Here is a 27,320-nt window from a genome sequence, read left to right on the forward strand (position 1 = left end):
CAGTGGGGAAATAATTAAGGTATATCTTTAACTTTCTATGTGAAGTAGGAGGTGAGGTAGGCTGCTAAGATTGAGAAGAAGGCTAATAGAGTAAGTAGAGATTTTAAATAGCCACTACCACGAAAAGTAAAGGAAAAGACAAAGGAATTTAAAGAAACATTGCAAGCTTGGGTTTGGAGATGATGAATTTCTAACAGCACTAACAGTGTGATTCTGTAATTCCCTTTGCAAACACTTGTCTGAGCTAAAAATCAAGAGACTAAGATTGATCCAAGGTTTGTATTTTGTAGGGCAGATACAGAAAAATAAAAGGGCAAGGAAGTTAACGGTATTGGCAATAGAACTCTTAAATAAAAAGTGGGGGGAAAAAGTGGGTAAGGTGAAAAGACTGGATAAGTCAGTCTCCTCCATCAGGAGGAGAAAGAAGTAGAAGTCTAAGTTTTGCCAAGTAAAGGTGTAGTGGGAACAATGGAGTAATAAAGCTGAGGAATGAAGCCTGATATGTATATGACATTAGATAAGTGATTTTCCCCATTGATGGGCCTACCCATGTATCATATTGCATGTATATATTTATGCATATACTCGTATGCATAAATTATAAACATCAATTTTAAATAGTACTTGATTTATAAAGTTTAATTCTTACTAATCTTAGGTTACTATTTTAAAAATTCAAAATGTCCTGCGTACATGGTAAGCCATGACATTTTTCAATATGTTGATTTGAATAAAGCAAAAAGTTAAAAATCACTGGTCTAGGTCAACCTGTTCATTTTACAGAAATGGAAAACAGACATCCAGAAATTAAGTGATTTGCCCAAATCCATCAACTTTACATAGCTACAGAACTGTAAAAATAAACGGAACTTTACAAGAAATGTTTTTCCTGTGTTGAAAAATAGCTCACTCATGATCCTTCTGAAGAAAAATATTTCTAATTATCAACTTTCTTACAAAAATCTAAGAATATTTGCCACAAATACTGCATTTATTATGCTTACAAATACTACATTCATGCTTATATATTACATATAATTTCTAAGTCCTTGCCTAAAGACTTGAATTTATAATTCTATAAATTTCTTTGCCAAAAGTTATGAAGGAAAAATTGATACGCTGAGTCAATATAAATGCTACATTTACACTGATTAAAATTATTCCAATTCTTTTACAATTTTCCTCAACACTGCACTGCAGACAGCCACTATTAGAAAAGATGAAAATTGGCAAGTGAGATCAACCCTATTTGTCCCCAGCAGTTTAACCACTCAATTGGTGTATTAAAAAAAAAAAAAAAACAAAAAAAAAAAACATAAATAGCTCAGAATATGTGCCAGGCATTGAGAATGATGACAGACAGGGAAAAAAATGATAGGAACTATCTGTATTGCCATCTACAGAGTATATATAATAGATGTTCACTAAAAATACTCATGTGAAGGAGCTATTTCAGTCTTCTGATCAAAAAGTAAATATTTTGATTTATCTAACATGCTACACCTAAAGATTAAAAAAAAAATTATCATACTTCACCCTTCCTCAAGGAATTTTAAATCTGGCTATGTAGATGAGACAGACAGGCAGTATATTTATATGCTGAGTTAACTGTGTATTAGGTACCCAATTGTATACCCAACTGGATGTTGGCCAATGAAGTACTTATCCGGAAAATGGATAGTGGAAGCTCTAATCTACCATGCTATCACTATCCAAATAGTTTATAATCTCCTCTTTCACAGTTTACGTCAGTCAATTTTATCAAAATCATTAGTTTCTAATCGTCAAATCTCATTTTTAAACTAAGAGGTGGCACTACTTCATTTATTCCACAAACTCACTTTTTAAAACTATTCACAAAACTCCAACCTCGAGGGGCAAAGGTTTCTCCACACTTAGTTCTTCACAAAAGAATATCCCGCAAATTTTTAAAATTTCAAACTAAAATTTCCCCAAATATTCCACAAACAAGAGCAAGACCTCCTAAGAATTATACTTGATGCTCATTATTTGTAGATTCCGTACTTGCAAAATCTCCTACTCACTAGAATTGATTTGCATTCCGAAAATCAACACAATGCTTTCACATCATTCAAAGACATGCATAGGGGCAAAAATTGAACTCACCAAATGGCGAGGTCAAAAAGGTGATGCTCTGCCTTCTTGCTTCAGCAATCATGCTATAAACAAGTGTCTTTTCCTATTTAGCATCACAGTTTACATTTTTGTACTTTTTGTTGGTGATTTCACTCTTTAAAATGGCCCTTACGTGGGGCAGCCGGTTGGCTCAGTTAGAGCGCAGGGCTCATAACAAGGTTGCTGGTTCGATTCCCACGTGGGCCAGTGGGCTACGCCCTTCACAACTAGATTGAAAACGACTTGACTTGGAGCTGAGCTACACCCTCCACAACCAGATTGAAAACAACTTGACTTGGAGCTGATGGGTCATGGAAAAACACACATTTCACCAGTATTCCCCAATTAAAAAAAATTTTTAAATGGCCCTCATGCATAGTGCTGAAGTGCTGTCTAGACTTCTCAAGCACAAGACGACTATGTGTCTTATGCGGAAAAGAATATAGATAAGCTTCACTCAGGCACAAGTTACAGTGCTCTTGGCCATGAGTAAAATGCTTATGAAACATGAATCAATAATATAAATTACATGTCTTTAAACAGAAACCCATATAAAACAAGATTGTGTATTGCTAAGCTGACAAAAATGTGACCAGAGGCTAACAGGAACCTAACCCTGTATTTCCCCTAGGAACAATGGTTCGGTATTCACTAATTCAGTGTTTTGTGACTTTACAGAACTTGACTACTCCAAATAACAAGAATTAACTGTACTTTTTTTTTTAAAAAAAAGATTTTATTGGGGAAGGGGAACAGGACTTTATTGGGGAACAAACAGTGTGTACTTCCAGGACTTTTTTCCAAGTCAAGCTGTTGTCCTTTCAGTCTTAGTTGTGGAGGGCGCAGCTCAGCTCTAGGTCCAGTTGCCGTTGCCAGTTGCAGGGGGCACAGCCCACCATCGCTTGTGGGAGTTGAACCGGCAACCTTGTGGTTTGAGAGGACGCGCTCCAACCGAGCTACCTGGGAGATCAGTGGCAGCTCAGCTCAAAGTGCCGTGTTCAATCTTAGTTGCAGAGGGAAGAGCCCACCATTCCTTGTGGGACTCGAAGAGTTGAACCGGCAACCTTGTGGTTGAGAGCCCACTGGCCATGTGGGAATAGAACTGGCAGCCTTCGGAGTTAGGAGCATGGAGCTCTAACTGCCTGAGCCACCGGGGCCGGCCCTGTACTTTGTTTTTGTGTTTTTGTTGTTGTTGTTGTTGTTGTTAAGGAGGGCACAACTCACAGTGGCCCATGCAGGGATCAAACCGGTAACCTTGATGTTATTAGCACCACACTCTAACCAACTGAGCTAAGCAGCCACCCCCTTCAACTGTACTTTGAATGTGACACCTTTACGCATGTAAAATTAACAACACAGGGCAAGAGTTCATTTACCAAAATGAGCTACCATTTCCCAACACATAGCATTATTCCATGAGAATACTCAATAAGAGTGCCAAATAAGTGATTCAGAAAATTAAGTGCTAAAGTTCTATGGAAGAGACTTCTATAGTTCAGTATCATTCCCCATCCAGGACAAAGGAAGACCAGTCTGTTGTCATTAGTTGGAGCCCAGAGAGGCAGGCATCAGAAGCTTACGCAGTCATCAGTCAAGAGAAAAAAATAAGTTCAAAATCAGCGGCAGGAACAGTCTTGATGAATACAAGAAACCAGAAGGTAAGTGTCAGTGTCCTGATAGGGCAGAGTTCTTTAAAGGGCATAAGAACAGGTTTGCCATCAATGAACACAGAAGGTAGATCTTAACGAATTAGTGATATTTCCATTAGCCACTGTATTTATACCTTTAAATTTTAGGAATATCACAAACCCCTTTCATGGTTTCCTTTCAAAAAATTATTTTATCCAACTGTGAAAACTAATTTTGTGTCAACTTGGATAGGCCATAGTACCCAGATATTTGGCCAAATGCTATTTTAGATGTTTTTGTGAATATTTTATAGGTGAGATTAACATTTAAATCAGTAACTTTGAGTAAAGCAGATTACCCTCCATAATGTGGATAGACCACATCCAATCAGTTGAAGGTCTTAAGAAAAATACTGACTTCCACTGAGAGTTCACGTTCTGTCAGCAGACTGACTTCAGATACAAACTTCAATTCTTTCCTTAGTTCCCATGCTTCTGGCCTACCCTGCAGATTCCGGACTTGCCAGCCTCCAAAATGGAGCCAATTCCTTAAAATCAATCTACCTATCTACCTGTCTATCTACCTACCTACCTCCCTACCGACCTATCTATCTCCTTCTCCCTCTCTCTGTGTGTATAAATACACACACACACACACAAACACTATTGCTTTAGTTTCTCTGGAGAATGCTAATACACCAATAGAAATTTTGAAATGGAAATACAAGAATATTAAAGTAATTAGAATGCAAGTCCTCCAAGCCCTAAAGAGGCAGGGATCTATTGTTGGTTTATCGACCTGGGACAATATACCTGGCACATCACAGGAATGCAGCACCTGCTGAATGAATGAATATTTAGTAAACATATATTCTCTTAACAGTAACTTCTATTTATTATTCTGTTTCAGGAACCATGCTGGGTGGCATTTTATCTTTGTTAAATGTTTTACTCCCCCAGAACATCCCTTCAAGATCAGAATTTTAAGTTCCTATTACAGAAATAAGGAAACCAAGCTCAGAGTTAAAACTATGCTGTCCATAGTCACAACATGATTGAAATAGTGTGGTAAAATTCAATCAAAGTGTATGATTCTTCAAAATGCAAAGACGACTTAGAATAATTTAGGAGCGGTACAAATAAAGTATACAGGTACTTACTAAATCCTGGAATGTAGGAATTTAAAGAGGCAAATTTAAGACAAATTAATAGTTCTCTCTCTCACAGTGTAAAGGGAAATCTGGATCTCATTACTCTAAGGTGCAGTAACAATGGAATATAAAAATAATAGGAAGAATCATTTAGCTAAACTTGTATTACCCTACTGATACACACCTAATCTTTTAACGTTATGCCACTAGATACATGCATTCACTCCCATAAAATAACACTCGATGGCACTATGGTCACTAAGTCTGACTTTGCATTGTATTTTTTACCAGTAAATTGTATCACCTTTCACGATGTTTAGAAAAATATGATCACACATAATACCAAGCATGCATAAATGCTTCCATTTTATTTAACATTTTTAAACGACGACACAACTCAGCTTTATATAATGCACAATATTAAAAAATGTGCAAAATACTTGCTATAAACATGGTTATGAAACTGAAAGCCCACAGTGGTTGTTGCATCAACCCAACTTAGCATTTTTACTCATTTAAAGAAGCCACAGCTTTTCTGAAATCTTGTTGGGCGTTAACAGCTGCTCTACATCGTCTTCCATCTAATCTCTTCTGAACTGGTTCAGATTGCTCAGCATATACCCACACGGGGTTAAGAACGTCATGAAAATCACGACGAGTCCAACAGCCACGTCCTGGAAGAGAAGAAGAGAAGCGCAGTTAATGAATATGGCTTCCTCAACCATCATTCACTGCCTAACAAAACCCGCTTTCGTTTTGAGGATCTGGCCGTCGTCCTAGAAAGCGGGACCTGTCGAATACAAAAAAGCCGAATTTCCATTTCTTGATGACCTAACTTAAATTTTTGAGTAAAAAATCATGTTTCTTCTAACGGTTCGCCAGATCCGACCTTTGAACTCTGGAACCTAGATGCCGCCCAGGTTTCCACCATCTTAGGGGAAATTGGCAATGAAGGTCTTGGCAATGAAGATGGCGTTCGAAGGTGGCACACATCCGGCGGTGCAACAACGGCCGTGCCCTCGGTCTTGGTGCCCATAAAGGGTACACACGAAGTCGGCCGAGCCCTCTCCGAGGCCCCCCCTCCGCGCACGAAAGGTGTCCGCTGCCCGCCCCTCAGGTCTAACGACGGCGCGCTCACCGTGACTGGTCCCCGGACGCCAGCGGCCTCCAACCCTCCACCAATAGCGGCCCGGCCACGGAAGCCCCCACACGAGCCGTGGCCCACGTCTTCCCCTCCTCCCCACCCGTCGGGTCACCCTCAGCCTTGGCCACGCGCTCTCGCCCGCCAAGTCCCGTCCGCACCGCCCTGAGGGCCGGGGCCCAACTCACCACAGACGACGCGAGCTGCGGACTGCGACCGTGCGCCGAGTGGGCCAGGCGGCGGCCGGAGTGGGCCACGCGGCGGCGGCGGCGAAGCAGGCAGAGAACCAGCAGACGGGGCATGACGCGTCCGGTTAGGCGCAGCGAGGCGAGACGGCCGAAACAGCACGCGCGACGTGAGGTGAGGACAGGCGAGGCGGGACTGCGCGAGCTCTCGGGCTGGGCTGGCGGCGGGTTTGCGCAGGCGCCCCGGGCCACAGGGGGCGCTCGCTCCACTCCCCCTCTCAGCCCCTCCTCTTCCGCTCAGTACCCTGCGAGGCTCTGCGCATGCCCCGCCCCTACCGCCCAGCGTCCCCGCCCTCATTCTCTCCCAGCCCTCAACCCATCTCCCTCCCCTTCCTACCGCCAACCCCCTCAAACCTATGCTCCTAGGCTCAGCTTCCTACCCCTTCCAAACTTCCCGTCCAAACCGCCCTTCCCAGCCTCCTAAACCCAAACAGAGCATTTGTTGATTTTCTGCTTGGTAAGGTGAAGAACTCAGGACCCCTACACTTAACTTCTCTTTATATTTCTTCCCTACCTATACCTCTCAATATGCCATTACTTGTCATTGCCAGAGTTTATAACATTTATACTCTGTTTTCTAATGTTAATTAAATCTCCTATACATTGTCTGTAAATTAATTCCCAACACTGAAAACCAAGAGCAAGTATCTGTAGTGTGTGAATGATATCAAAAATATTCATGGCAGGATGAAAGAGTGTTTGGACACAAGAAAGGTTGGTGCCACTAAACTTGTAGCTCTTGAAGGAAAAAAGGAATATATTGTGATTTTTAAATGTAATACTATATCTTTATCCACTCTCTAAGATGATCCAATCTTTTCACACTATTTCTTTTTTAGTCCGATCACACAACTAGCATTCTAGGATTTCCTTTGATTGCCCTGTTTCTGAAACCTGCTATCTTCCCCTGCTATCTTCCTCTTTCTGAGATTCCTATTTCATTTTGCTGTAATACTTCCTTAAGCAATTCTTTCAGGAATGGTTTGTGGGTGATAAATTTCCTCAGTCCTTGGAAGTCAAAACATCCTTATTTTGCTCCCCACTTAAAATGCTAATTTGGCTGGCTATAAAACTCTAGGCTCAACATAACTGCCCCTCAGGAGTTTGAGAGGCAGTATTCCCTTGTGTCCCGGTATTGTCTGTAACTGATAAGTGTGAAGCCAACATAATTCTCATCCTTTGATGTAGGCTCCATTGGTTTCTTTTTGGAATCTTTTAGGAGTTTGTCTTTGGACTTGGGAAGTTTCTTCAAGATATGGCTAGATATGGGTCTTTTTTTATTCATATAGATTCACACTGGGTGAGACCTTTCAATTTGAAGACTTGGATCTTTGTTTAGCTCTGGGAGATTTTATTTATTTATTTATTTTAATTGCTCCAGTCAACCAAAGGGAAACTTTTTTGAAGCCCTAGGGGTAAGGGGTTCAGGCAGGAGTCTGCCCTGCAGGTCAAGGAGGCAGTGGAGAGGCCTTATTTGACTTCTTGGGACATAGGTTGATGGTGTGGCCTCACTGTTTGTGGTAGTTGATAGTTCAGGGATACAGGTGGGCATAACACTTGTGGCAGATCATCTTGTCGCAGTTGTCCTTCTAGGCGAGCTAGCAAAGGGAGTGCTGGATGATGCCACCCCCACAGACGAAGCACCAAGTGCAGTATGAACTCTTTCTAGATATTATAATCTGTGAGAGTGCAACCATCCTCCAGCTGTTTGCCCACAAAAATCAGACACTGCTGGTCAGACGGGATGCCCTACTTGTCCTGGATTTTAGCTTTGCCATTCTCAACAGTGTCACTGGGCTCCACCTTTAGTGTGATGGTCTTAGTGGTCAGAGTCTTCACAAAGATCTGTGTCTCTGCATCTCTGCGTCTGCTGGGGAAGCTGCTCAGCCACCTGGTTGAAAAGAAAGAGCAATCTACTTCTGTTATGTATTTCCTTCTCTCTAATTCCTCTGTCCTCAATCTAAAACTCCTATTAGATGCATGTTGGCCCTTCTTGGTGGGTCATCTATGTGTTTCAACTTTTCCCTTTCTGTCTCCTTGTCCTACATTCTGGAAGATACCCTTGACTTTTCCCTCTAACCCTTCTGTTTGTTGAGTTTTTCATTTTATAATTTCATTTCTAACACTTAGTAATTATTTTGAGTTTTTTCTCAATTTTCTCTGAGAATATCATTTGAACTTTTTTTTTACAGTTCTGTTCACTGAACTGTTTCTGTTTCTTCTAGAGTGATTCTGTTTATTCCTTTGGGCCTTGCTGGTTTTGCTCAACTGTCTTATGACCCTTGGTTGTCTTCTTATGCATATGAATATGAGGAGCCAGGTGAATTACATGGATTCTTTTTTATTACCAATCTGTCTTCAGAATGAAAATGGTGATTGATGACCTATGTGAGGGGGCTGAGTAGGTCAACTGGCAGGCAGGAAGACATCCTTCCTCACCCCCATGCCAAAGTGAGTAAGGGTCTTCTACTCTAGGCTTGCCAACTACTGCCATCCCAGGAAGTAACGTAGACACAGATTTGATGTCTGATAAGAGCTTGCTTCCTGGTTCATAGATGGCTGCCTTCTCATTATATCCTCATGTGACAGAAGAGGCAAGGGAACTCTCTCTGGGGTTACTTTTATAGGGACACTAATCCCATCCATTAGGGCTCCACCCCCATGACCTAGTCACCTCCCAGAGGCCATACTTCCTAATACCATCAACATTGGGAGCTAAAATGTCAATATATGAATTTGGGAGGGACATAAACATTCAGTCCATTGCATTTAGTAAGAAAAAAGAATGCAAAATATCTCAATCGTTTTTATACTGCTTACATATTGAAGTGATATAATTTTTGATATATTTTGTTAAAAATAATCCACAATAAATAGTATTGTACCTGTTTCTTTTTAGTTCTTTTAACATAGTGACAAGAAAGTTTAAAAATATACATATGGTTCACATTATATTTCCCTTGGACAGCTGTGCTCTGGAATCTTACCTTGACCACTCAGGTCCTGCCTGCCCTCACCCCATAACGAATTGCTCTTTTTCCCCTTTTCTGCTTTATTTTCTTCATGGTCCATAAGCCCCATCAGAACTTACACAGTTTGTTTGCTAATTGTGTGTCTCCTTTGCTAGGAGGTGAGCACTGCAAGGTCAGGAATCTTACCTGACTCCATCACCCCTGACCACCCCAAAAGCATCTCATAGTAGGTACCCAACAAATATTTGTTGAATGAATGAATGCTCACACTGCTGTGCTCTCTTTTCCTTTCCCTACTAAAGACACATCTGGAGAGAGCGGAGGATTAAAAACAGAGGGATTATACCCTCTCCTACAAAGCAGAAGCTGACAAAATAGGCAAGATAGGTACTGGATTGTGAAGACAGGGAATGAATGCATGGTGACACATTTCAATATTGGTCATCTCTTTGAGGCCATGAGCTAAACCATGGGACAGCACGACTGGACAAAAGATATTAAGGTATAATTGTTCCAAGACATGTCTCTCTTTCTGTAGATCAAAGAGGACTCCAGTTTTGCCTACTCAGTTTCTTTCTCTCCCTCACCCTCCAAGATGGAGGGAAGATGGGTGTCAGAAATATTCTTTTGAACTCTTGTCATGCAGAATCAAGAGGAAATCGGGAGGCAGAGAAGGACAGGAGGCACTAGGACAGGGGCAATTTTCTGAATAGTTGAAAATAAAGGAGTGCAAAGAATTGCACTGTGTGAGGAAAGTAGAAGGAAAAATGAAGGGGAATTTTAAGAAGACTTGCTATAGTGTATGTATCCCCTTGAGGATATCTGAAAAATTGAAATAAAAAACTTAAAATTGTGAAATGTCTTTTAGGTGACATATTATATGTCTCAATTGACATTTCTGAGCCTGGACCACATGGTTGATGATTGTATATTTAAACCATTTACAGTAAATGTAAGTAATAAAAGGCAGAGGTTATCATATTAGATTTTTTAAAACTTCATCCAAGTATATATTGTCTAAAAGAAACCCACTTTAAAGATGATATAGATAGACTAAAAGGAAAAAGATGGAAAAAGATATGCCATGCAAATACTAATTACAGAGAGCTAGAGTGGAATACTGTCAGACCAAGTAAACATCAGAGCAAGGGATATTAATTAGCACAGATAAAGAGAGACATTTCATAATGATTAAGGGATCTTTCATAAGATGACATAAAATTCCTAAATGTCCATGGATTTAATAACAAAGCTTCAAAATATGTGAAGAAAAAACTGATAGAACCAAAAGGAAAAATAGGTAAATCTAAAATTATAGTTGGAGAATTCAAAATTCCTATTGTAATAATTGATAAAACAAGCAAACAGAAAATCAGTAAGGAGGGGGAGGAGGGTTGTCAAATGTGTGAGGAACATAAATGATAAATGTCTAACTATTACATTGTTTTGTACACCTGAAACTAATAAAAAAATATTTTAAAAAAATCGGTAAGGATATGGAAGACATCACAACACCATTATGTTAAAGTAATTGACATTTATAGAACACTCTATTTTAACAATACCGAAACACACCTTTTTTTAAGTGCACATGCAATATTTACCAAGGTAGAATATATTCTGTGCCATAAAAGAAGTCACAAGAATTAAAAAAGAGTGATCTCTTTCACAGTATATCCTTCAACAAAAAGAATTAAATTAGAAATCAAAATCAGAAAAATATCTTTAAAAATTCCCAAATATTTGGAAATTAAACAACACACCTTTAAGTAACCCGTGGATCAAAGAAGAAATCACAAGGGAAATTAGAAAATATTTTCAATTGAATGAAAGTTAAACCACAACACATCAAACTTTGTGGGATGCAGCTAAAGCAGTACTTAGAGGGAAGTTTTTGGCACTAGATGCATATGTTGGAAAAAGGGAAAGGTGTAACTAAGCCTTTCATCTCTAACTGTGAAATGAAAGACTGTGTTTCTTATTAAAGGCTTTCATTCTTTCCCTCTAGATAGGAGACTAGATGGAATACTGCAAAGATGTTGGACTTCACAATCTGACAAATTTAAGTTCAGTTGCTGGCTTTGTTCTTTTTTAACTGTATTATTTGGGACCACTTGCATCTTCTCTCAGCCTTAGTTTCCTCATTTGTGAAATTGCGTTAATAATACCTACAGTTCTGAAAAGCTGAGAGGATTAAATGTGTCTTTGGCATGTGGGGAAGAGGGGGGTCACACAATAGGTGTCATACTTGCCCAAAAATGAGGGCAAACTGTGGGTTAGGGCACAACAATTAGTCAAAGTAGATCTAAAGAGGAGCCATTTGGAAAAGTTGCTAACTCTGAGACACAGAATCAACTATCATGTTGGTAGAGAAACTTAAGCTGCTGAATGACCTAAATCAAGATCTATAGAGCCCAGTATTGAGATAATTTCTAACCTTGTACTTCTTTTTGTTTAGTATTTGTGTTAACATAGCATCCTAGATACTTTGCTCAATTTTCTCTGGTTATTTTTTGGTTCTAATGATGTGGACATCTGGCATAGTCTGTGAGCCTCTCTTTTTCTGAGAACCATGCCTCCCCCATCTACATGGTGGTAGTTGTTCTTGCTATTATTATTATTTAATCCTTCTAAAGCACCTAGTATTTACCTGGTACTGCTCTAAGCACTTTACAAGTATTAACTCTCTTAATCCTCCTATACCTCTATAAGGTTGGCACTGTTATTATCCCCATTTACAGATGAAAAAACTAAGGCACAGAAAAATTAAGCAAGTTGTCCATTATTAAATTAGTGGTTTACAAACTTTTTTTATCTCAGGACCCCCTTAAACATTATTGATGACTCTAAAGAGCTTTTGTTTACCTAGGTTATAACCATTAATAAAGACTGTATTAGAAATAAAAACTAAGAAATATTTAATGTTTTTATTATAACATGTTTAATATGTTATAACATAGTATAATATGTTTAATATTATGACATATAATATTTTTATGAAATGTAAATATGTATTTTTATAATAGTGAGAAGAGTAGCCTTGTTTTACATTTTAAAATCTCTTTAATGTCAGGCTTAATGAAAGACTAAGCCACCTGGAGTCTCACATCTGTTTTTGTGTTCAATCTGTTGTGATATCTCATGTCACACAGCCTCTGGAAAATTCCACTGTGCACTCTTCAGAGAATGAGTAAAAAAGTCAAATATCTTACTATTACTATGAAAATAATTTTGTTTGTTTTTAATAAAAATAATTTTGACATCGTGGGGCCCATAAAATGGTTTAGGGAACTCCCAAATCCCCAGACATAGTTTGAGCATCTCTGGGTTACGTGAGTCCTGTAAGAACTGCTTTGGTACAGCCTATCCCCATTTCTTGGCCACCATACCATGTTTCCTCGAAAATAAGACCTAGCCAGACCATCAGCTCTAATGCGTCTTTTGGAGCAAAAATTAACATGAGACCTGGTCTTATTTTACTATAATATAAGACCAGGTCTTATCTAACATAATATAAGACGGGTCTTATATTAATTTTTGCTCCAAAAGACGCATTAGAGCTGATGGTCCGGCTAGGTCTTATTTTCGGGAAAACACAGTAGAGTAATTTAAAGTTGGGCTCTTCACTCAAATATTGGGCCAAAGAGCCCTTTGCTACCAATGTTACGCTTGGGACCAGCAGGCTGGAACTCAGACTCTTTTATGCGATGGATGGTCTAACTTGGGAGCCATGTTTTTTTCCTAACTGTGGCGAAAGCCCTTCCACCACGAGTTAGTAATGAAGCCAGCCTATTGAAAGAAGCAGAGATAAATGACAGAGGGAACATCCTGACCATGTTCAAATCTGTGGTTTTCACTGTACCTGAAGCTCGAACACTTTCTTGTCCTTAAGTTCTGGGGTTCTCTTTATTTTCTTTATGATGAATCCCCTTTTGGCTGAAAAGTAATTGGAGCTGGGTTTCTATCACTTTTGGTTAAAAGAGTCTCAACCTAAAACCTATGTAATTTTATTAATCATTGTCACCCCAATAAATTAAAAAAAAAGTCTCAATGAAGACTGTATTGATTGTCTTTTTTCTCAGGCTTTTTCCCCCCCTTCTTAATTAAAAAAAAAAGGGAACAAAAAATGCTGAAGGACACTAAGAAAGAGCTCAATAAGAGACAAGCCTGACTGGACTAATCATAATCTGGAAAAGTTTAGAGTGCAGCTGATGTGTGAATTAAGCATTTCAGGTCTTCCTCTGTGACAAACCCTTAAATTTCTTTTGACAGTGTCAGTAAATCTGACTCCACATTTGGTCACAATACCATTAAGCTCCCTGCCTCCCACCCCTACCCCAGGAGGTGGCACTTTTAACTTCTCAAATTACCAGTACAAACAACCTTCTTCTCCAAGTCACAAAAGACTAGCACTGTTGATTCAAACCTGTACAATTTTCAATAAAGGGCTTAGTGGGCCCTGCATTCAATATATTCTCAGTGACCTACAATGCGGGACCTTCCTGCTGCAGTTACGTAAAAGGACATAATTAGAACTACAGCCTAGAGATCAAGTTTTTTGAGCTCTATGTATACAATGAAAAGGAAAGGCACACTCGCCCACTTACTTCTTTTTAATGTGATTTTTATAAATGTTCATGTTCTAAATACACTGGTGTTAAGGTTCTAGAAAATTATATAATGTATTAGGACTGCATTACCCCAGGCTCAAACATCTTGAATCATCTCCTCTCTAGAAACACACATTTAATTGCTGTTCAAGGACCAAAAGTCTTTGAGGAATGCAGTGCCATTCTGTGGGTCTATTTGTGGCTGTCTTTACAATTACGTGACCTCAAAGATAGAAAACTCAGATAAGCAAGCAGCAAGAGCAGAAGGGTTGCAAATGTGGGAAAAACTTTCAGAGTTATGCAACTGGTAACATCAGTAACACACTTTTGAATTGAAAGCACAGTGGTGATATAAGACCCAACAAAAGCTGCCTTCCATTATTACAAAGAATCCGAAGAAAGAATTGCCCCTATGCAGTTCAAAAGATAATCTTGGTGTTCCAAGTTCACTGTTTTGAACTTGTGCAAAATTTTTTAACTGATATTTTTATCAAAAAAATTACACTTGATTTGAACAAAACCACTACTAAAACTGAAACCCGTTTTAGTTTTCTTGCATCACTTTTTCGTTTTCAAATTTGTCATTCTTCTTCCTCTCCTGAACTACATCCAGAAATTTTTCAGTAGATTTCTGTTATCCTGGAGTGAAAAGAGATTGGCAGTCAGAGCCAAGAGATCAAAGGTCACACCTTAGCACTACCATTTCCTAACTGCAGAGGCTCAGACAAAAAGTAAGTATAACATTCTCTTCGAATACTGATTGGGAGATAAAGTGAAGATATATATATATATATATATATATATATATATATATATATATATATATATATAAAGATTACTTTGGATGCATATTACTGAAAACCTAATGATAAATCAAACTGATTGGCTCACATAATTGGAAAGGCCAGAGGTAGGACTAATTTCAGGTGAAGCTTAATTAAGCACTGATTTAAAAAAATTCTGAGATGTTCTAAATTAAATTACAGTGGCCAGAGAGTGAAAGAAAGAGACAGAACTGTGTAGTCTGTTAGCAGATGCTAACCAACTAACAAAAGACTTCTCACATTCCTGTTTGGCTTGTTGGAATTTGGGAATAATTTCCAGGTGGCTATTTCTGCAGATAATTTTAGCCAGGCACCATCTAACTCCAGGAGCCTCCACTTGTTTACACAAATGGGTTTTCCAGACTGATGTTTGAGCCACTCCACATGAGCCAACATTTCTTTATGCAGACTGTGCTGTCCCACAGCTGGCCAGGCTTCACCTCCCCCCACCCCTTCACCTATGTAAATTCTTTCAAATTACCTCTTTCTTCCCCCTCCCCCTACTTGATGTATAAAAAAACAAAAAACAAAAAATAAAAATGAAAAAAAAAAATGCTTGCAAAACTCCAGGATGAAAAACATGCTGTCTTTTCTATCTAGCCATGTTGCTGGTGGTATATACTCCATGCGCCAAGACCAGTCTTCTTTCTGGCTAGTATTTTTGGCTCAATGAAACTTTATTTATAAAAAGACTTTCAGCTGTGGAAGTTAAAAATGTTGTGTTTAACAGCATCTCTAATGAGGTCTCCAGGGACTTGGTTTTTCTTAGGGTACCAGTTAGCTATACCGTAAGGTAGGTAGCCCTCAGGTAGCAAGATGGTTGCCAAGAGCTCCTGGGCCCACATCCTTTTCAGTCATATTCAATAGAAGAGAAGGAGACTCTTTCAGCATCTTCTATACAAGGATAGATTTTCTTTTCCAGAAGTCCTAGCGAACATTTCACCACATCCTGGCTCTTGATGGGGTTACATATCCTCCCTGAACCAACCCGTAAAAGCATGGGAGTAGCATTTGCTGAAAATCTTAGTCAAATTTGGCAACCAGATATATAAAAACATGGAATCTATCCCACCCAAACCACTTGATTGGAAAAAGTGAGGAATTATGAGAAAGAAGGAAGGTAGGAAATGGATGAAGAACCAAGACAACATGTGAGAATGTGCCTGTAAGTGGGATGATGAGTAAACTGAGGTAAATTCCATCTCTAGGTTTCGTGGAGGATACATATGCTTCCAAGGATTAAGGATTGGCTGGTACGCTTGCCAAATAGATGTCTAGAATGTTCCGTAGCATCTTAAATACTTGAGATTGTATCACCATTACCCATCCTTGCTTTTCTATTGAAGGGCACCAACGTTTTGCCACCTTTAAGCAGACTTTTTGGGATATTGATTTTAAGCTGTTTCTTAAAAAACAAAAGACTCAGAAAGAATCTTTGACCACACACCCTTCCCTGCCCAAGAGTTTCAGACAGAAAAACCTGCTTCAGGAAAGAAATCTTAGGATGTTCCCTTTAGCCTAATCTAGCTTGAGTATGCTAAATAGGAGGGCTTCAGGCAGGGGCCTGTTAGCTACTACATAGCCCCTGTGTCCCATTGTTTCTGGGTTGCCTAGTGAGAATTGGCCTGCCTTGTATGTTCTGCAATCACCTGCAAATTGCCCATTCTCACTTCTGAAATCTAAGGCCCCATTCACCCCCCTTTTCTCCGTTGTCCAAAATGTCATATAAACCCAATGTTGCCTCACTGTCTTTGGAATTTTCATGTCTATGTGCATGTATTAAAATTTGATTGTCTCCTGTTAATCTGTCTCTGTTAATTTGATTATTAGCACAGTTAGAAGAACTTAGAAGGTGGGAAGAAAAGTAGTAATTTTTTTTATTCTCCACATCTAAATTAAAGCCACCTACTGATATTTTCCATTATTTTGCATTTGTCTTCATCAGCTAAATATTGCGTTAACCAAAAGAGCTGTTATATGCAAACTGAAAATTCCATTGTCCATACAACCTCTTGATAATTTATTAAAAGTTAAATAAGATCAGTACCCATTAATTACACTTTCTCATTTATTATTAACTTCCATTGCTTGACTTTGGTTCTGTTTCCTAGACACAATTTTCAAAACAATACCAAAAACGACAGCATTCTAAGTAATTCCAGGGTAACACCATTTTTCTAAAAGCCTTTGATGTGGAAATCTACCAAAGGCTTTTTGAAAAGCCAAATAAGGTCTGCCGGTTCCACTTTGTCCTTTTGTCTATCTGCACATTTGAAGAACTCTAGTAGATAAATTGGATATGATTTGCCTTCATAGAAACCACGAATGAGTGTTCTGTGATTTTTTTCCCCTACCATTTAATTCACCCTGTTTTCTTATTATACCAGTTAGCTGCACTTTTGAGATATTGAATTGGTTCAGTTTACACATCCATCTGAATTAGATTTGTCAATTCAGTTCAACACATATTTTTTAAGGCATTCAATAACATGTGTGAAGCACAGCACTAGATGCTCAGGGTAAAAAAATAAATGATGTACCCGAAACTAATAAACAAAAAATGTTTAAAACAAAAATAAATAAATAAATGAATCTTTGTCCTTGAGGAGCTTAGAATCTAAATAGGAAGACAGATTGAAAAGTAACTTAAAATAATAACAATTTTAAAAGGCTAGTGCTAAGATAGTACAGTTGACCCTTGAACAACGTGGGGGTTAGGGGCACTGACCCCCCCACATAGTCAAAAATCCACGTGTAACTTTTGACTCCCCCAAAACTTAACTGCCTTGGTATGCATTCAGGATTGGTTCCAGGACCACAGCAGATAGCAAAATCCAAGGATGCTCAAGTCCCTGATATAAAATGGTGCAGATCCATGCATACAGACAGCCCTCCACATCTATAGACTTCCAACTGTGGATCAAAAACAGTACAGGTATTTACTGAAAAAAAAATCCGCATATAGGTGGACCCTTTCAGTTCAAACGTGTTGTTCAAGTGTCAACTGTATTCGGTAATGGTGAAGAGTGTGGATTCTAGAGAACCTTTTCTGGAAATTTCAGAAAAGACCAATCCATCCCTGGTCTTTTAGTTTTTATGAGCCAATAAGTTGCCCTATCTCCCTCCTTTTTTAGAAATTTTAAGCTAGTTGGAAGTGAGTAAAATCAGTGAGTTTCTGTCACTTGCAATCCAGAGTCCTAAATTTATGTTCTGTTCTCCCTGCTCCCTCCATCAGTGAATTGTACCCCATCCACCTGGTCACTTAAGCTGAAAACCGGAGTCATTTTCTACATTAAATGTGTATTCCATTTTCTGTTACTCGACTATTCCTTCCTTTTTCTACCATGCATAACCATCCACCAAAGCCCCTACCTGGGCTCATCTTTCTGGAAATACAGTATGGAAGTGGGGTTTTCAAAATCATGAAGAAAAGGAAAATTCTATTCACTCATATGCTTTGCATATAAGATAGTGTTTCCAAGTGTTTTTCTGTATCTCCTAAAGTCTAAAACGTAAAGAGAAATGAAAATGCATGTGTCGTCCCCTATCACCTCTGCTTTTCAACATAGTGTTGGAAGTCCTTGCCAGAGCAATCAAGCAAGAGAAAGAAATAAAAGGCATCCAAATTGGGAATGAAGAAGTTAAATTGTCACTCTTTGCAGATGACATGATGCTATATATAGAAAATCCTAAAGACTCCACTAAAAAGCTATTAGAAACAATCAACGAATACAGTCAAGTTGCCGGCTACAAAATCAGCGTACAAAAGTCCATTGCATTCCTATATACTAACAATGAAATCTCAGAAAAAGAAATACAAAAAACAATTCCTTTTGCAATTGCAGCAAAAAGAATAAAATACCTAGGAATAAACAACCAAGGATGTGAAAGACCTATATGCTGAAAACTACAAGACATTTTTAAAAGAAATTGAAGAAGACACAAAGAAATGGGAGGACATTCCATGCTCATGGATTGGAAGAATCAACATAGTTAAAATGGCCATATTACCCAAAGCAATATACAGATTTAATGCAATCCTCATCAAAATCCCAAAGGCATTTTTTAAAGAAGTAGAACAAAAAATCATCAGATTTGTTTGGAACCACAAAAGACCCCGAATAGCCAAAGCAATCTTAAGAAAAAAGAACAATACTGGAGGTATCACACTCCCTGACTTCAGCTTGTACTACAGGGCTACAATAATCAAAACAGCATGGTATTGGCAGAAAAGCAGACACATAGACCAATGGAATAGAATTGAGAACCCAGAAATAAAACTACATAAATATGGACAGGTAATTTTTGACAAAGAAGCAAAAAACATACAATGGAGAAAAGACAGCCTCTTCAATAAATGGTGCTGGCAGAATTGGATAGCCACGTGCAGAAGAATGAAACTGTACTGCTATCTGTCACCATGTACCAAAATTAATTCAAAATGGATCAAAGACTTAAGCATAAGACCTGAAACAATAAACTGCATAGAAGAAAACATAGGTACTAAACTTATGGACTTTGGGTTCAAAGAGCATTTTATGAATTTGACTCCAAAGGCAAGGGAAGTAAAAGCTAAAATAAATGAATGGGACTATATCAAACTTAAAAGCTTCTGCACAGCAAAAGAAACCATCAACAAAATAAAGAGGCAACCAACTGAATGGGAGAAGATTTTTGCAAACAGTGCCTCTGATAAAGGGCTAATATCCAAAGTAAACAAGGAACTCATGCAACTCAACCACAAAAAAAACAACCCAATTGAAAAATGGGCAGAGGACCTGAAGAGACATTTCTCCAAAGAGGACATACAAATGGCAAATAGACATATGAAAAAATGCTTAACATCTCTAATCATCAGAGAAATGCAAATAAAAACCACGAGATGTCACCTCACCCCAGTCAGAATGGCTACCATCAACAAGACAAATAGTAACAAGTGTTGGAGAGGCTGTGGAGAAAAAGGAACCCTCATTCACTGTTGGTGGGAATGCAGACTGGTGCAGCCGCTATGGAAGGCAGTGTGGAAGTTCCTCAAAAAATTATGAATAGAATTACCATATGACCCAGCAATCCCTCTCCTGGGTATCTAAAATATCTGAAAACATTTATACATAAGGACACGTGTGCTCCAATGTTCATTGCAGCTTTACTTACGGTGGCCAAGACAAGGAAACAACCAAAATGTCCTTCGATAGATGAATGGATAAGGAAGTTGTGGTATATATATACAATGGAATACTATTCGGTGGTAAGAAAAGATGAAATAGGACCATTTGTGACAACATGGATGGAATGGATGGATCTTGAGAGTATAATGCTAAGCGAAATAAGTCAGACAGAAAAAGTAGAGAACCATATGATTTCACTGATATGTGGTATATAAACCAAAAACAACAAAAGAACAAGACAAACAAATGAGAAACAAATAGACACAGACAATAGTTTAGTGATTACCAGAGGGTAAGGGGGGGAGAGAGGTGGCAGATGAGGGTAAGGGGGATCAAATATATGGTGATGGAAGGAGAACTGACTCCGGGGTAGTGAACACACAATGGGATTTATAGATGATGTAATACAGAATTGTACACCTGAAATCTATGTAATTTTACTAACAATTGTCACCCCAATAAACTTGGAAAAAAAAGAAAATGCATGTGTCAAAGTACCCAGGACAGTGATTGGTACCTTGAAAGATATGAAAGATGTCCTCCACATACCTGGAGAAAAGAAACATTCTTATCACCAGAGACGGGAATCAAGGATGAGGGAAACCTATACAAATGAATCTTGTTAAACTAACCCTTATTTTTCTAATCACTTCTTCATGATTAACTGCTCTGGCCCAATGTATTGTCACATTTTTACAATTTACTGCTCTTTGTCCAACTTAGTTTGGCTCTAACTGCTTCTTTGGGTCTTCACTTTCCTAGGGGGCTCTCCCGCACATGTAAAAGTCTGTATAGCTTTCTCTTGTTTGTCTCTGTCAATTTAATTCTCAGTCCCAGCTAGAGACCCGAAGTGGGTAAAGTTTTGCCTCCCCTACACATGGATTCAACTACATTTAAAATATGAACTTCAGTTCATCAAAACACACAATAAGGAGAGTGAAAAGACAAGCCACACAGTGGGAAAAGATATCTGCAATACATAAAAGCAAGAAAAGAGTTTATATCCAGAATACATAAAGAATTCCTACAATTCAAGAAGAAAAAGACAACCAGATAGAAAATGGGAAAAAGAGCTAAGCAAATGAAGAAATTCAAATGAGACAAATTAAAAAGTGCTCAACCATATTAGTATAAAGGAAGTACACATTAGAGCTGCAATAAGATAACACAACTGACTAATCAGATTAGTAAAAATGAAGAAAAAAAAGACAATTGCATTGATATGGATTAACAGGAACTCTCTATACTGCTGGTGTGAGTAAAAATAGGAAGAACCATTTGGAGAAGCAGTTTGGCATGACCTAGAAAAGATGAAAATTGGCTTGTCCTATCACTCTTGGGTATATGTATAGAGAAACTTATGTCCACATGCCCCAGAAGATATGAACAAGAATGTTCACAGCAACATTGTTTATATGAGTCAAAAACTAATAACAACCCAAATATCCATCAATGATAGCATGGATAAAAAAAAATGTGGTATATTCATGCATTAAATGAACTTGAGCTGTACAAAACATGGATGAATCTTATAAACATGATGTTCAGCCAAAGAAGCAAGACACAAAAGTAATCATACAAGACAATTCCACTTATATTTCATCCTTTCTAAGATGCTTTTTTTTTGTTGTTGTTGTTTACATTTTTTAACAATGCTAAAATTTGTTGTCTTAAAATTGATGCTCTCTTATTGCTGGGTTGTGATTTTTTTTTTAAATTAAAGTTTATTGGGGTGACAATTGTTAGTAAAGTTACATAGATTTCAGGTGTACAATTCTATATTACATCATCTATAAATCCCATTGTATGTTCACCTCCTAGAGTCAGTTCTCCTTCCATCACCATATATTTGACCTCTTTACCCTCATCTATTACCCCCCTATTCCCTTTACCCTCTGGTAACCACTAACCTATTGTCTGTGTCGAGTTTGCGTTTCTCATTTGTTTGTCTTTTTCTTTTGTTGTTTTTGGTTTATATGCCACGTATCAGTGAAATCATATGTTTCTCTGCTTTTTCTGAATGACTTATTTCCCTTAGCATTATAATCTCAAGATCCATCCATGTTGTCACAAATGGTTGTGATTTAATTAATGGATTTTTTTTCTTAATGAGATGTCAAATCATGGCATCTTAAATTCCATAAAATACAAAAACAGGCAAAGCTAAACCTTTTAGTTCATAGCTATATAAATCCTCAACTATATAGTGTGGGGGCTAAAAAAAAACTTTTCCTCCCACCTTCTAAATTCTTCTTGCTGGGCTAATAATCAAATTAACAGAGACAGATTAACAGGAGACAATCAAATTTTAATACATGCACATGGGGAATTCACATAAACATGAAAATTACAAAGACAGTGAGGCAACACTGGGTATATATGACATTTTGGACAACGGAGAAAGGGGGTGATGGGGCCTTAGATTTCAGAAGTGAGAATGGGCAATTTGCAGGTGATTGAGGAAGAGCAGAACATACAAGGCAGGCCAATTCTCACTAGGCAACCCAGAAACAATGGGACACAGGGGCTATGTAGTAGCTAACAGGCCCCTGCCTGAAGCCCTCCTATTTAGCATACTCAAGCTTGATTAGGCTAAAGGGAACATCCTAAGAGTTCCTTCCTGAAGCAGGTTTTTCTGTCTGAATCTCTTGGGCAGGAAAGGGTGTGTGGTCAAAGATTCTTTCTGAGTCTTTTGTTTTTTAAGAAACAGCTTAAAATCAATATCCCAAAAAGGCTGCTTAAAGGTGGCAAAACGTTGGTTGCCTTCACAGATAAGATTCATTTAGGCATTTAGGGGAAATATAACAAAGGGGAATAGGAGGTGGGCATTCAGAGCCAATTCTTGCTCCAACTAGATGGGTCAGTTTCGCTTTATTTTCTCACTTTTCCACACACTTCTTGTCTACTGTCTACATCTGTGTACTCAGTTAAAGATAACCTGGCTAGCTAGGGGATCCTTTTTCAGACAAGGGAATACTACAATCTCTCCTTACAACCTCCAAACGTTCAAGGATTGGGGTAGAGGGAAACGCATGGGCTGAAACGGAAAAAACTGAATACAAATTGGAAAGGAACATCTTGTCAAGGAAATAAGGTGATGAATGAGCACAAGCAAGATAAATCGAATCTGAAGAAAGTACAGACAAAAGCAACCATTATAGTCAAAGAGATAAAGTCCTTCCATTGTAGGTTGTCAAAAAAAAAAAAATCTTCCAACCAGATATGAAATGTATAAAACAACAAAGAACCAAGAGATGGTCAAAAATAGTCAAACATTTTGAAATTGCCCTTGTTCTTTGAATCTTAGAGGTGGATTGAGAACAGAGATTAGCTGGGACTTAGAAAACTTGTTTCCCAAGGGTGGGTCGGTATTGAAAATGCAAATACTTTAAAGAGGTTTTTCCATAAATTCCCAGAGGACTAGTACATCTTGTATTGCAAAGGCCTATAGAAGAGCTGTGAACGGTTCTAGTCTTGGTTTGCCTACTTGTTAAGGCTGTGTGTGCCCCTGGGCAAACAACTTGCTACGTTGAAGTCTATCCCCTTAGTTGTAAAATGGCGATAATATCTGCTGCGACTACTTCAAAGAGTAGTTTTTGGGTTCAAATGAAGCCTGTTTTCTTTCTAAAACGGTGTTTTGAGAACTGTAAGGCGCTCCATAAATGTAAGGTGTTTTGTTATTGCATCGCTGAAATTTTTGCAACCTCCCCGACAAGGAGCATCTAGGGAAGAGGGATTTGGCTCTACCACGTTGCAACTGTGGGCTTTCATCAATCCTTGTCCCTCGTTTACGGAGGTATCTTGTTGAGAAAAACTTCTCAAGATTTTTTTAACCTACTATACAACTGGCAAGGTGGTGCCTGTAAAAGTACCACGCAGACAGTGCTTAAGATAAACTGCCAAGAGCCACTGAAACACTAAGAAAGTTAGAAAGGACTTCGCGGAAGCGCGGACTCCTGTTTAAGGTGGTTACACTGTGTGCGATCAGTTAGGATGCCGGCCGACGAATGGAAAAATGAATTGATAGAACCGGTCGTCCATAACAGTTATTACAATTACAATCTAATACATTTAATGATTTGTCATCATCTCCCGTAATAAGCAAGACGCAACAACGAACTTCAATTCCGAGCGCCACGCGCCCCACTCCGCCGCGTGGAGCGGGAATAAGGCGCACTCACTCGGCTCAGGCGGCTCCGGGTCCCGCGAACGGCTCAGCCCGGCGCGCGCGCCCACATGATCCCGAACGCTGTACGTCGGGAGCGGGCGGGGCTCGGGTCGGCTCCGCAGCGCCGCGCAGGCGCCGTAGGGCCGCGCCGAGCCGATGCTCCCTCTAGGAGTCAAAATGGCGGCGAGGGAAACCAGGAGCAGTCCCGGAGCCTGAGCCACTGACAGGAGCGGAGAGGGCAGCAGCGGCGGCGGCAGCGGCAGGAGGAGGAGGATGGCTGGGGGTGCTGGCGCCGGTGCGGACGGCGGTGCTGGTGGTGGCGGCGGCGGGGGCGACGGCCGCGGTCCCAGCGGCGGCAGCAGCAGCAGCAGCAGCGGCGGGAGGAGCCTCCGGGGTGAGTGTTCCTCGGTGTCTCTGAGGCTGTGAGCCGAGGCTGTGCCCCGCGCGGCGCGGGCCGTCCCGGCGATGAAGGGGCTGTGCTTGGGCGGTGAGGGGGCCGCGCTGGTGCTGGGCCGCCGCGGGAGGCGCCGGGCCGCCGGCGGGGAAGGGACAGTTGTCCGTCTGGGGCTGAGGCGACGGCGGCGGCAGCGGACTGGCCGGTCCCCGTGCACTCAGAGGCGGGCTGGGCTGTGCGCCGCCGTCCCGGGGGCAGCAGCGTGAGGTGTGGCGCCCGGGGCGGGAAGAGCGGTCGTAGGTGGCGGCGGTGGCGGCCCGGCGGACTCCGGGCTGTTGGCTCCGGGGGGCGGGACCCGCTGGCTCCCAGGACGCCGGGAAACCGCTTCCGAGACTCCGGCGCGTGTTTACCCGGCTGCGGGGCTGCGAGGCTACGACTGCCCCTGGGTAGACGTGAGAACGGCCGGCCAGAATTGGAGAGGGAGCAGGCCTGTACATGGCTGCTCCTGGGGGGAGAAGTTAGATTGTCCGGGTAAGTTTCTGTTTCGGGATCAAACTGGAATTGCGCTTTGACAGGTTGGAAGGGAGACAATACTGAGTGTTTGATAAAGGAGCCTGTGCTTGGAGTATTTGAATGGCTAACAGCGTGCATTTCTCAGTTTCTTACCATTTGCACAACTGTTTACTAGCTTTATCCCGAGGATGAGAACTTTCTTACGTTTTTTTTTGTTTTGTTTTGTCTTTTGGAGAAGCTCTAAGGAGTGTTGCTTCTGCTTTTAACTATTTACAATAGCACGTCTTCACATACGAGGACAGATAACAAATACTCTGGATTCGGAGTAATTTACAGAAGCAGTCTTGGTTATCTTTACCATCGCACTGTTTCCCCTGCTAAAACATCTTCCTGTAATGAGGACATGGGCATTTTTACAGAATTACTTAGTTTTTTTGTCTCTCTTTTTTTCAGTTTTTTCAACTAACAAGAGTCTTGCCTTTGAGTAGCATCCATTCCTTTTGGATTGCTGAAATAAATTACTTTCTTCCCGAAATGTGGAAGATTTAAAATTGTAAGAATCATGCATGTTAATGGCAGCTGTGGTTAAGCTTGTCCTGGAATTCTGGAGTCAGAAAAACCTTTAGTGACTTTTTTAGAGCCGGGAAATTAGGCCCAGGGAGATAAGTGACTGGCTGTGGGTTCTACAGCTGGTCAGGGATTGGAACAAAGCTAGGATCTACGCCCCATTTAGAAAGCTCTTATTACACTCCTGAACTTATTCATTGATTGCATTCTTCACACCAATACCTATCCGCGTTCAAGTTGGAAGCAGAAATGAGAGAATCTTATTCTGATTCTGACAGCTACCAGCAGTTACCATAACTAACTGATGATATTTTTTTCCTAATCTGAATTTAATAAAAAATGACTTTTCATTTAGAGTTTTCATAGGCCTGTGACTACATTTTTGCCCAATTACAGCATGGCTCATTCTTGCATGCATTCAGTAAAACCCCATAGGTCAATACTCTGTATCATGACCTAAATTACTGTATTATCTGTGCCCCAACACCAGCATTTAAACAACTTTTTTGTATCAGACTCAAATATTAGGATTTAAAACACCTGTGTAGTGTTTGCCAGGTTATGCCACTTAGTTTCTGTGCATCTTGTAGAATCACAGCAATTTTGTTTGTTGTATGCCACAGGTTAACCTTCAGAAATAACAATAATATCACATGATTCTGATTTCATAATCTAGTGAATGAAACTTACACATCCAGCATTGTACCTTGTGTTCAATTACACAGGTGATTATTGAAGATCTGCTTTGGGTTTTGCATTATACTAGGTGCTAGAGGAAAAAAGGAAGTGTAATATATAGGCTTTGCCCTCCAGAAAGATAAGATGTGTACCTCTAGGAGTATAGAAGGCAGTCTAGTACTACCAATACAAAGAATGCTGTAGGTATTCTGGTTAGAGGGAGATGAATGAGGCCTCAGGAGACTGAAGAACTTCCTGGAACACTTGGGACTTGAGCTAACCTGTGAGGGTTTAGATTTACAGAGAGATTGGAGCAGTTAACTTTGTGAGGTAAGAACAAGAGTATAATGTGGAGATTAGTTTTGGGGGAGGGAAATAGAAACAAGGATGAGCTGATGCTGTCGACTGAATTTCTTTGGGGGACCAAAAGGAAAACATTAGACAATTGGAAGGATATCTGTCTACAGAAGAGTTTGAGTACTGGATTGAGGAGATTTAGATTTTTATTCTCTGCAAGATACGCAGCGCCTTTGAAAGTTTGGAGACCAGATATTAATGTGATAAACCAGCAAGATGAACCTGTCAGTGATCTACAGATTAAGTTAGGAGGAGAAGGGAGTGGGATGAACCAGGGACTACAGTAGCTGTTGCCTTTACCTGGGTATGAAGAGATGAGATCTTAAATTAGGATAGAGTCAATAGGAAGGATGCATAGCAGGTGTTATTTTTGTTTTTATTGTGGTAAATATACATACCATAAAATTTGCCGTTTTAACCAATTTCAAGTGTACTGTTCCGTGGCATTAAATACATGCACATTGTTGTGCAACCATCACCACCATCCATCTCCAGAACCTTCTTCATCTTCCCCAACTGAAATTCTGTATGTATGAAACACTAACTCCTTATTTCCCTTCACCCATAGCCCCTGGCAGCCAGCATTCTTTCTGTCTCTGTCAATTTGACTACTCTGGGAACCTCATATAAGTGGAATCATACAGTATTTATCCTTAGGTGACTGGCTTATTTCGCTTAGCATAGTATCTTCAAGGTTCATCCATATTGCAGCATTTGCCAGAATTGCCTTCATTTTTAAAGCCAAATAATACCTCATTGTATGTGTAT

The 27,320-nt window shown here is 39.8% G+C and overlaps 2 protein-coding genes and 1 pseudogene across 5 annotated transcripts in view; 1 reads left to right on the forward strand and 2 right to left on the reverse strand.

Moving 5' to 3' along the window:
* Window positions 1-5,391: 5,391 nt before the first annotated feature.
* On the reverse strand, window positions 5,392-24,934 carry LOC117022832 (wiskott-Aldrich syndrome protein homolog 1-like). The gene is made up of 3 exons (XM_033107007.1): window positions 24,700-24,934; window positions 24,057-24,653; window positions 5,392-5,589 (listed from the first exon to the last, which is right to left on the reverse strand). Exons 1-3 carry the CDS (start codon window positions 24,932-24,934, stop codon window positions 5,423-5,425), a joined length of 999 nt encoding a protein of 332 aa, XP_032962898.1. The 3' UTR covers window positions 5,392-5,422.
* LOC117024023 (ubiquitin-like) lies at window positions 7,750-9,323 on the reverse strand (annotated as a pseudogene).
* BTBD7 (BTB domain containing 7) overlaps window positions 24,152-27,320 on the forward strand; it is a 76,993-nt gene continuing 73,824 nt past the window's right edge. For 2 of the 4 annotated variants that reach the window (XM_033107861.1, XM_033107863.1), the window contains exon 1: window positions 24,201-24,437. The gene's annotated coding sequence lies outside the window, so the exon portion shown is untranslated. Of the gene's footprint in view, window positions 24,438-24,915; window positions 24,969-27,320 lie in introns of those variants that run through there. The other 2 variants (XM_033107864.1, XM_033107862.1) reach the window with 2 other exon arrangements.

The sequence above is a fragment of the Rhinolophus ferrumequinum genome, chromosome 6 (genome assembly GCF_004115265.2).
Source record: "Rhinolophus ferrumequinum isolate MPI-CBG mRhiFer1 chromosome 6, mRhiFer1_v1.p, whole genome shotgun sequence".
NCBI lineage: Eukaryota > Metazoa > Chordata > Mammalia > Chiroptera > Rhinolophidae > Rhinolophus > Rhinolophus ferrumequinum.

Coding starts and splice junctions, on each gene's coding strand:
- LOC117022832 (XM_033107007.1), bottom strand. CDS start 24,934: ATGTACAGGCCTGCTCCCTCTCCAATTCTGGCCGGCCGTTCTCACGTC. Junction 24,654..24,699: donor CCCCGGGCGCCACACCTCAC/GCTGCTGCCCCC, acceptor CCCGCCTCTGAG/TGCACGGGGACCGGCCAGTC. Junction 5,590..24,056: donor CCCGGAGCCGCCTGAGCCGA/GTGAGTGCGCCT, acceptor CTTCTCTTCCAG/GACGTGGCTGTTGGACTCGT.